The sequence below is a fragment of the Littorina saxatilis genome, linkage group LG14 (genome assembly GCF_037325665.1).
Source record: "Littorina saxatilis isolate snail1 linkage group LG14, US_GU_Lsax_2.0, whole genome shotgun sequence".
Taxonomy (NCBI): domain Eukaryota; kingdom Metazoa; phylum Mollusca; class Gastropoda; order Littorinimorpha; family Littorinidae; genus Littorina; species Littorina saxatilis.
The window spans coordinates 28,694,614-28,705,789 of NC_090258.1; the positions used below are offsets into that span (position 1 = coordinate 28,694,614).

Consider the following 11,176-nt stretch of genomic DNA (forward strand, 5'->3'; position numbering starts at 1 on the left):
ATATGGTTTTGATCTTTCATGTACCAGCTGCATGCAGTTTTTGACCTAGAAAAAAACTAAAGTCAAGGTCATTGTAAAGACTACGGCTGAGTAAATTTTCAGCCACTATCTCAGCACTTCAAAGATTTCTTTTCAGTGCTAGATTTTACTTTCAAAAACTGTAACTTAAATGAAAATTCAATGCCAATACATTTAGTACATGTACATGTATGTAAATGCTTACCTGGAAGTATGGTTTCTCTTCATGTGTGTGAACACTAAAACTCATAACCATGGTTTAGGTGACTGTGACAAACATTCTGTCTTGCTGCCTATGAATTTGGAATCTCTATCCAGCTGATGACAGAACTGAGACACATACAAGTGTTGTAATAATGACCAATGGAAAATGCCCCATAGTTTTTAAATGACTGCCAGATTTGTACACTGTAACACAACTACCAAAATAACTGGCTAAATCTAACTAGCTTCATACACTAGGTTTGGCTTTACAAGATTAAAACCATAGTTTCTAAATGCAATTAATGAACCATCAAAAGTCAAGACATTGCTGTGTGCAATTCGAAACAATATGATATATCATCTCACACCAAATTGCAAGGTTTCGTGTCACAAACACTTTTCCACATAAGCGAAAATGAAAAGGTCTTTCTTTATTTGGTGTTTAACGTCGTTTTCAACCACGAAGGTTATATCGCGACGAAATGAAAAGGTCAGTGAAACAGTCGAAAGGATAAATGAACACCAAGAGCTACCTTATTAAAGAACCATAACACCAGACACTTTCTATAAAAATTTTTTTTAAAAGTCTGTGGTTCTAACATGCATTAATCATTCCTTGCATCACCCTTCAGAAACTACGACAACAAACGCCAGCCCGAAAGTCTTCAGTCCTGAAGCATACCCCCTCTTCTACGAAATGTAAGCTGGGAGGACGTCACTAATTGGTGTGCGACATACCGGGCAAACTTCGCTGATGAGTTCTTCAGCACACGTTTTACAACAGGTGATGTGACAGCATGGTTGGAAGATGGTGTTGCTTTCTGCAGAGAGACAGACTTTGCAACGGATGTCGCATGTCATGTTGTTGTTTTGTGCTGCTGCGTTAGGGGCTGCTGGTACTGCTGCTGCATTGTTTGCTGCTGCCTGAACTGCTGTAAAAATTAAAAATTAAAAATAAATATTGAACAAAGCGTTGCACAATTATGAAAGAACCTAAATATTTTAGCACAGACAAATCAAAAGAAGATTGACGCACATGTACTATCTCTGTCTAATCATACAATCTGTGTCAGACATAAATAAAACAGCCAACCAAGACTGCTTAAAAAATGCAGCCTTCAGCTTTCATTACTTTATAAAAAATATTTTATGTTCCAACAATAACATGGGTAATTAATTTCTTTTCAATAACTATTTTTCTGCAGACCATCTGCATTCATCATTTTCATGTACAGTTTGCTTTAAAAGTTGAAAGACCTTCTCTTTCTACCAGAGATCATTTCTAATTTAGCCCTGAAAGTCCAAACAATTGTGCACTAGGCAAAGGCGAGTGATTCTTGAAATTTACTAGCCAGAGAGCAAACTTTACTAGCCAAACCAACAATTTGTTTCAGCAACTTTGTTCGCATTTGGCGAGTAGATGAACATATCTACTCGCCCGTAACATGTTTCTACTCGCCATGGCGAGTAAAATACTCGCCACTTTCAGGCCTGTAATTTCTTCTGTCCTTCCTTAGTTCTTGATGTCTAGCACAATAACCTCCCTTGAATTATGTATTTGTTAAAACATTGGTGTGCAACGTTTAACATCAAATAAAGTATACACTTTATTTACCCCTTTGTGGATCGAACTTACAAAACATGGGCCTGGACTGTGGCAGAGTATTAATTATTTCACCACAACAGCAGCACCTTGTTCTAATCTCACTTACACAAAAAACACAATAACCATCACTTTCTTCTTCTTCTTCATTCATGGGCTGAAACTCCAACGTTCACTCATGCTTGTGCACAAGTGTGTTTTTTGTACGCGCATGACCGTTTTTAACCCGCCATGCAGGCAGCCATACGCCGCTTTCGGGGGAAAACATCATTTACAAATCACACACACAACTTACGTGCTGCCTGATTTCCCTGCTGATCTGCCTGGCGTCTGTGGGCCAGCAACGTCTGCATCTGGAGCTGTAGGGCCGAGATTTGACGCTCCTGGTACGCCATCAGCCGCCGCTTCCTCTCCAGCTCCTGTGATTGGCGGCTTAGTTCCGCCTCTTTTTGTTCAAGCTCCGCCTCCTGGGATCTGAGGGCTTCTCTGTGGAACTGTAATTCTTCTCTGTGCTGCTGGATTGTTTGGACATGCTGCTCTACGACTGTGTGTGTTTGTTGAATGACTGTTTGTGACTGTTGCAGTGCTGTGTCTTTCTCTTGTAGTGCTGTGTCTTTCTCTTGTAGCTGTGTGTCTTTCTGGAAATTAGCTTCTCGCTGTTTGCAGAGGTCGGTGAAGTTGACATCCGCATCCCTCAGCTGTCCGAGCAGTATGTCCTTTGTGGGGAATTTGCCTGTAACACAGAGATTTTTTTTAAATGAAGTTGTTGCATAAACACAAATTTTTACACTTGCAAAAGCACCACCAACTGATCAACACATGTATAACTCCATTGTCCAAGCAGTATGTTCTTGGTGGGGAATTTTCATGTTACACAGATAGAGACAATTTTGATACATATTTATTTATTGAAAAATTATGAGTTTCTACATAAAAAAACCAAATTGCAAATTACACAAGTGCTCATTACTGTGGTGAAACAAGAGTTGTCTTTTATAGACTTTAAAGATGCGCGAACACACATACACACACACACACACATGTACACACAAAAAAGAAAGCAGAAGTCATTGTTTAGTCTACAGTGCTCAGTAAAGTGAACTGATTTTCAAACTTTACGACAAACTCTCTAGTGTGAATGAAATAATCGTGTCAATTTTTAACGTTACGACAGACTCACTAGTGTGAATGAAATAGGTCAGGACGGCCTGACGGATGTGCTATGGAGAGGGTGACGGTACTAACTTTCTTTGTTTCTAATCAGCACAAATTTTGTGCTAACACTAACAGTACAGTTGAACCTGTATGAACACCCTTGGGACCAGCCAAAAGTGGTCTTACAGATACGTCGTCGTTCTGGAGAGGTTTTGTTTGTTTGTTTGTTTGTTTGTTTGTTTGCTTGCTTAACGCCCAGCCGACCACGAAGGGCCATATCAGGGCGGTGCTGCTTTGACATTTAACGTGCGCCACACACAAGACAGAAGTCGCAGCACAGGCTTCATGTCTCACCCAGTCACATTATTCTGACACCGGACCAACCAGTCCTAGCACTAACCCCATAATGCCAGACGCCAGGCGGAGCAGCCACTAGATTGCCAATTTTAAAGTCTTAGGTATGACCCGGCCGGGGTTCGAACCACGACCTCCCGATCACGGGGCGGACGCCTTACCACTAGGCCAACCGTGCCGGTTTGTTCTGGAGAGGTGATCGAAATGATAAATATATAGAACAAATCTCTGCCAGGGATCGTTTCTTGTGGTCATAATAGGCAAAAGATCGTTACCAAGAGGTGGTCACCAGGGCAAATTTGACTGTATCGGTTTTTTACGACAGACTCACTAGTGTGAAAGAAATAGGTCAGGACGGCCTGACGGATGTCTGCAACACTGTACTGACTTGTGGTGAGAGCCGCAGTCACCGCGCACATGTCCATCGTCAGGGAGCCAGGCGGTGACGTCACAAGGTCATTAGCACCGCTTGCACATTCTGAAAGACAGTAGGATCGTTAAAGTTAAACACACATGGATTTCCTGAACTGTGATTCATAATTCTGATAAACAAAGGGAAGTAAGCACTCTCAATGAATATGAGCTGTGTAATAGAGTAAGTGAGAGTTATATGGAACCACTCTCCTGGCACCTGAGAGAATAAACAAGCATAGAAATAAACAAGCGACTTTCATCCTAAAAAAATATGTGATTCATAAATTTAGTTATGCTTGGGGATTCTGAAGACAATAAGATCATAATAAAGCTATACACACATGGATTTCATAGACATTAATCAAAGCTATGATTGCCACTGTCTTGGTGATTCTGCAGACAATACGATCATAAGTTCGATATTTATTTCAATAACCTCACAAAAAACATCTTTTAGGCTTCAATAATAAGAGCAGCTAACGGTTAAATTTTCCCATTTCTGCCATTCTAAAAAAAATATCCAAGCTTTTTTTGTCCTACAGTTTGTGAACAATTAGAACTTTAAAAACACTGACCTTTGACATTTGTGGATGGGGGAAGATCAGCCTCTGTCAGTACCTGCACACACACAGTACATGATGTAAGAACACTGTAAAACCAATGCACCGTCGTCAACGCTGAATTTTCAAAATAAGTCTATTAACTACACATGCAAAGTAAGGAACGACCAGAATGAATGGACGCGATGCACTATATGAGTCAGTCACTGAAAGATGACCAACATTCTTAAACTGTCAGCAGGGATCCACAAACTGTGCTTCGCTGCATCCTGTACGCGCCAGAAAAAACCATACCAGCCTGCCAAACGGTTGTGTGACGTGTCTAGTGTGTTGGCGAAGTGTCTTGTGCTTGTCACTTCTCGCTTTCAGCCCTCACCGCTGGCTAGCACCGTCTGTCCTTTATAGGACAATGCGAAAAGAGAGCAGAATGCGTCAGTCTCTCCTGCCAGTACAATAACCTCTCCACAACAAGCCCTATGTAGTGCCTCCATCGCGGCGACAGGCGTAAACTGGGTACCGCAAGGCCCCAGGCTAGACTACAAGGACTCGGAGGAGGTTGGCCCCTAGACGTGCGGCATGCGGGCCCACCGGTGTGTGGAAACGCCCAGGTGCCCACGAACCAACCTCCAGCTATGGGTCAAATAGCCGGGCAGGATAGGCTCGTCAACCCTGGCAGGCAGCTATCCTAAGAGAAGACCACTCTGAATTCAAAACGAGGGTAGAGGAGGCTCATCATCCATGGAAGGAAACTCGTCTAGGAGAAGGAAAACTCCGAAATGAAACCCACGCAGTCCCTCGAAGACGGAACGGCACTGGCCTTTTTTAGGCGGGGAGCAGACCGAGTGCCTACGCTACCCTCGACAAATGGTTGTGTCATCAACCTCGTAGGAAGAAGAAGAAGAAACCATACCAGAAATTCAGGGAGGGGGTCCCGTGACGCACTAAACCCAAAACCAGCGGGTCCTGCAACGCACTTATTTTTTCTTAGCCTGCATATATACCGCTGGTACTGCTTTCTGAAAATGTTCTGTCAGATCTGTTCCGACACAAATTAAAAAGTTTGTATCAGACTGCTGACCATGATGATTTCATGAAGGGCTCAGAGAACTAGACATTACATGGACATGAGCACTCGGAGGATCACCTGTATAGATAATAATAATAATAATAATAATAATAATAATAATAATAATAACATTTATATAGCGCTAAATCAAAAACTTTCGTTAAAAAGGCTTGCTCTAAGCGCTTGACATCTAAACTAAAACGTCATTCACACTCTTTACAATGATGTACAAGAACTTCATGTCACACTCTTTCATTCAGTATAGCACCATTCACACAGTTGTTATTCTGTACAAGACAATAAGTTAGTCTAACATTTAGAATGTTCATAAGATGAAAACAATAGAAAACCAGACTGATTAAAACAACTGCTTAGTGCTAACAAAGCATGAATCTTAATGATAACGTAATACATGTTTAACTGTTAGGGAATGTACCCCCTTCCAAAAGCAAGAATATAAACTTTCTGGTCTTCAGACCCTCTATGTCTAAAGTTGGTGATCCTGGGACCCTGTGGGTAGAGCATCTACCGGGAACTCTATGTCAGTATAAACTATGAGTATGATGAGTCACCTAACTATGAATAACTCTTGGTACTGCCAGTCCTATCAGATATTATGGATAAAAAGCAAGATGTGAGTATAGGACTGGAAGATAATAATAAGCAAGAAACAGCCAAATGAAAATTTTGTCTTCATGCCTAATCAAACACCTATGAGATGCTCTGTACAAAAAGCAAGATGTGAGTATACATGGGAGTGGGACTGGAAGATTTACAACAACAGCAAAGTTTACATTTTTTCATGCCTAATCAAACAAGGGAGGCTACCTGTGCCTGAGCAGCCATCTGAATGAAGTTGTGTCCCTTGGACTGGAGGTGAGGACAGGCAGGCATGTGCAGAGCATGTTGTTCCCAGGGGTCAGCACCCTGATGCCACTTGTACAGTCCCACGCCACAGCAATAACACTTCACCTTGTCAGAGCAACCTGTAATCACACAATAATACTATGTAAATAAAATTATAAAAGTATGGCCACACACACAAAAAATCAAACTGCTGGATTAGGAAACCAGCCCGGCCAGCCTATTTTTTTTCTGCGATCTCTGAGTCTGAATATTTTGTCACTGCGCCGAAGAAAGAAAAATTAGATTCGGAGACAAATGAGACATTTTGCACTCCATACTCATGGAATAAAAAGCATGCACATTCCAAAACCAGCTTTATGTCATTGTAATTAAGAAGAAGAAAACAGAAACAAGAAAATGACCTACGACCCCCTATTTTTGTCATCATTAATTTTTGTTTTGGCCTATGGAGAGCTGGTGTTACAATGTAACTACCGTACTTTCCGGGTGACAAGGCGCTTCGTTATACAAGACGCACCCCCTTCTTTTTAAAAAAAATTGTAATCCAGTCACCCATTGGACGCAGGGGGCCCATAGGGCGCACCAAAATGACCCAGTTTTTGCCATGAGAGGTGGTTCCCCTGTCATATGAGAGAGGAAACACTTCCTGCACCGGGGTCAGTGACCGGTCAGTGACCGACTTTAACTGAGTGAAAATATGTGTGCTCTGTGTGTGCCGCCAGATCAAAGGCATTGTGATAGCTGGGTGGCCTTGTTTATAGACACGACCTTTTTCGCAGGGGTCAATGACCCAGTTTTTGCCATGAGAGGTGGTTCCCCTGTCATATATCTGAGAGAGGAAACACTTCCTGCACCGGGGTCAGTGACCGGTCAGTGACCGAGTTTAACAGAGTGGAAATCTGTGTGTGCGGCCAGATCAAAGGCAGGGCAGTACCTAGTAGCTGAAACATGCATTATCACAAGTTGTTTGACTGGTACTCAAGCGGTCTCTTTGATTTTTTTCGTATTTCATACAGGATTAGGCGCTTCGTTATACAAGACGCAGGGGTCGAACTCGAGGAAAAAAGGTCGCGCCTTATGACCGGAAAGTACGGTAATTGTTTTCTCCAACCAAAACAGATAATTGCCAGGATAATGTATCAAGCTTTAAAACATAACAGTAAACACTGTCACTGATGATCATGATTAATTGAATTTGAAACATTCAAACAATTCTCTTTCTCTATACATCCTGGGTGACAAGTGAGGAAAAGAAGCCAATTAAGAGCAAGAACAAAGAAAGGGGGTGGGGGGGGGGGGGGGCACCTGTTCACTTGTTAAAAAAGCAGCATAACCACTGTTACTCTTTAGCTATCAATTTAGTGGGAATGTATAAAAGTATTAGTAATGATAACTGAACAAAGCATCTTTCCCTCCATTTGCATACTTTTTGCAGTCTAAACAATCAAACCTCACTGCATAGAAGATCTATGTATAAAAGATTGAGAGCAATTTCAATTTTACCATAAAGTTCAAACAAACAAAGGCTTGCAAGCTAAACAATTATAATAGTAATAGTGTACTTTACATTATTAGGCCTAAAAAAAAAATAGGTGTGGTTACGGTAACCCGACCTACCCTATTTTTAGGGGCCGACCCTATAACTTTTTATTACATTTGTCAAAAAAAACCACACAAAAAAACCAAGAAAACGAGTGCAGAAAACGCAATGAAAGCGAAAGCGCCCGAGTCGCACACTTATTTCCCTGTCAAGTAGGTTTAATTTGTACACAATGGAAAAAAAAGTTTAAGAAAAAAAAAGTGATTGCCTACCTTCCTACCCTATTTTTTTTGGCTATGTTACCGTAACCACACCTTTTTTTTTTCGGCCTTAGAAGAAAATCTGATGACTTTTAAAGGAGACAAAACATTCTTTCAGAGTTAATCTAATTCTTAATGGCAAGTTTAAAAATAAACTGTTGCACAAGGTTTATAACTTCACACAACGTTGATTCAAAAACAATAATAGTAATAAGCACACAGTATAAAAGTAATGTTTTGGGGGTAGAGTCGGCAGGGGATAAAATGTCCCCTATAAGTATCAGTAGCACTATCACTCATTTATAGTAATCACTATCACTGTATCAATATCAGTATATCATAAATCTGAAAGAAATCAAAAATAAACTTCGTCAGTTTTAGAAAAAAAAATCCTCCATTATATTCAATTTATGTACAGTAATTTGAGTAAATCTACAGTACAAGTACAAGAATATTTTAGCCCATTTTGTCTTAAACTTAAAGAGAAAAAATAAAAATAGCATACCAGTGTAGTAGAATCCTGCCTCACTCAGCGCAGCAGCCTGCAGGTGCAGCTGCTCATCCCATGAAGAATTATATGGCCAATTTTCATACGTTCCAACACGAATAATCTCCTCCTCGTACTGAGGATGACATACAGCATAAGACTGTTGTGGGTCTTTCCTCTTTAGCTGCCACTGAAGATTTTTGAGTTTGATCCTTTCCTCATCCGCTACAGTGATGTTTCCAACGTCTTTCATCAAAACACGAGGGCACGCAGCGCTATTGTCTGCATGAAGTTCACACACCTCAAACGAGTCAAAAGGAAACACCACCTCACAAAACACACATTGCACATCATCAGTGTCCGGCCTGTACACAAACCCCTCCTCAGCCCACCTCGCACAGAGTTTACAACCAGGCTCTGTGAATGTTCTCAGTCGACGACTAGCAAAGAGCATGGAAGCATCACCAATTTTGGGATGGAACGGAAACGAAAACGAAGCTTCTGGACTCAAGACGCTTACGTACGATGGTGCAGGGGAATGTGTGGAATCTTCCAGACGAGAATCATATCCAGAATCATCGCCGTGGTTATCACTTTCGTCGTTTGCTTGGAACAAGCGTCGTCGAGCATCAACCACTTTCGGGTGCCTCTGAACAGCATCTTCAGGCGATGGCGTGCTTAGAAACGGGCAGTGTTCGTTGAGCACTCGATGCACAGCGAAGGGTGACTCCCCCTCCCAGTCGCCGTATGTGATCTTACAAAAACTACACATCACTTCGTCGTTTCTGGCATCAGTACCTCTCTGAAAACCAGCCCGAGCTAACTTTGCGGGAGAATTGGAAAAGCTCAAATTTCGGTCGTTTGGAAGGGGTGTAAGCTGAAATGTGATGAGCCTCCTCACCTCTGGTGTTAAACAGTTGACGCGTAAGGTATCCATGGTTCGATTTTTGATCACTAATAGCACTGAGAACAAAAAACTTGCACAGATTTGATCAAAAACCAAGTATACCAAATGTTTTGTTCTAAAAGGCAGCCATTTTGGATGCTCTTTCCTGCAGGGGACGTAACTACGATACGTTTCCGCTTTGCTACCAAAACGAAAGTACAATCCCGGTCTATGTTTCATGGTAGAAAGCGATTTCATGTAGGCGTTCCTTCATGTCGATTGGTACTTTCGCTACACTGTATCTTCCCTCAATAACTGATCTTCAAGCCGTGACATTTTTACATCGAGTCTAAAACAATTGTTTGTATGTTCGTATCATTGTTTGATCATGTTTTGTGTGTGCGCATGGACTGTTCGTACTTAAAAGTTGTATGTTCCAGTTTCTGCGGGTTGTTTTTGTTGTTGTTGTTGTTGTTGTTGTTTTTCCTCTGCCCTTTATTAAATGATATTTGTTGCAGATGTTGGTTGATTGATTGATTGACAGATTGAGTGAGTAAGTGAGTGAGCGAGTGACCGTGGGGGTGAGCCTGTGGGAGAGTTGACGCTTAGTCTAGGCCCTTACGGATACGGACTTTTGGCAATGTTTTACGGACAATAAAAATGACAACGACCGGAGCACGCAAATGGATTCTATAACACCCCCCTTTTCATGCCAGAATGATCATCCTCAAGATCGTAGGCAGTTAATAATAATAATAATAAAACATTCTTTTATTTTTATAGCGCTGTTCACCGCCAAATGGCAGTCTCATGGCGCTTTACATCATAGTTAGACATTACTGGAAAGAAGAAGAAGAAGAGTGTGAGTGAGTGAGTGAGGGTCGGGAGTGAGTGAGTGTGGGAGAGAGTGGTTGAGTGTGGGAGAGTGTGTGTGAGTGAGTGAGTGAATAAGTGAGGGCCCCAAAGGGGGGGTATCATCACGATCACGGGAAGGGAAATTTTAGCTTTCACGATCACAGTTACCTTGATTTTTGTTTTCACGATCACGAACACCAGTGGCAAATCACGGTCACGGTAAAAGTTGCAGGTACAGAAAGCACGTGTCAAAGTAAACACAACCACACAGTATTTCGCTCCTCTGGATCTATTGTTTATTCAACACAAAGTGACAACTGTTGCACTTTTTAATTATTTTTTTAAAAATTCTCTTTCATACACACATAGAAATACATATCATGATTTGTAATCAGTAACAAGAATTTTGTTATCATTGTTTTTTTTTCTCTCGCTCTCTCTCTCTCATACAGACACTCACAGGAATATACACTCCAGGGGCGGAGCAGTTAAGCCAGAGGGGGGGTTACAACCTGGGATCCAGGGCAAGGCCCCGTTGGGGGGTCTGGGGGGCTTAGTCCCCCAGAAGCTGAAGAGATTTAGCTATTTCATGAACAATTTATGGCTTATCCTTGATTTTAAACATGATCAACTGGTGTCAGCAGCCACTCATTATTTCTTTTAAAGTTATTATTATTATTTTTTTGACAGCCGGGGGGGGGGGGGGGGGGGGGGGGGGGGTTCTGGAACCCCTGTAACCCCCCCCCCTAATCCGCCCCTGCACTCATACACATTCAACTCCAACACCCTCACTCACACACATGAATATATACTTGCACAATTTCACATTTCCAGAGCTAAATCTTTTAAACCCATTTTCTCAAATTGGGTGGATTGAAATTAAAGTACATGTATGTGTGATGGTAGA

General features: G+C 41.7%; 1 protein-coding gene across 1 annotated transcript in view; it reads right to left on the reverse strand.

Annotated features, from left to right (window-relative positions):
• Positions 1 to 10,012, reverse strand: part of LOC138947503 (baculoviral IAP repeat-containing protein 3-like) — an 11,000-nt gene extending 988 nt beyond the window's left edge. Inside the window, exons 1-6 of the mRNA XM_070318984.1 lie at positions 8,547 to 10,012; positions 6,203 to 6,360; positions 4,324 to 4,366; positions 3,666 to 3,812; positions 2,121 to 2,558; positions 1 to 1,154 (exon numbers count right to left, since the gene is read on the reverse strand). The exon at positions 1 to 1,154 is cut by the window's left edge and continues 988 nt beyond it. Of these exons, the coding sequence (XP_070175085.1) occupies positions 913 to 1,154; positions 2,121 to 2,558; positions 3,666 to 3,812; positions 4,324 to 4,366; positions 6,203 to 6,360; positions 8,547 to 9,672 (2,154 nt within the window). The 5' untranslated portion in view covers positions 9,673 to 10,012 and the 3' untranslated portion in view covers positions 1 to 912. The remainder of the gene's footprint in view (positions 1,155 to 2,120; positions 2,559 to 3,665; positions 3,813 to 4,323; positions 4,367 to 6,202; positions 6,361 to 8,546) is intronic.
• Positions 10,013 to 11,176: the final 1,164 nt, after the last annotated feature.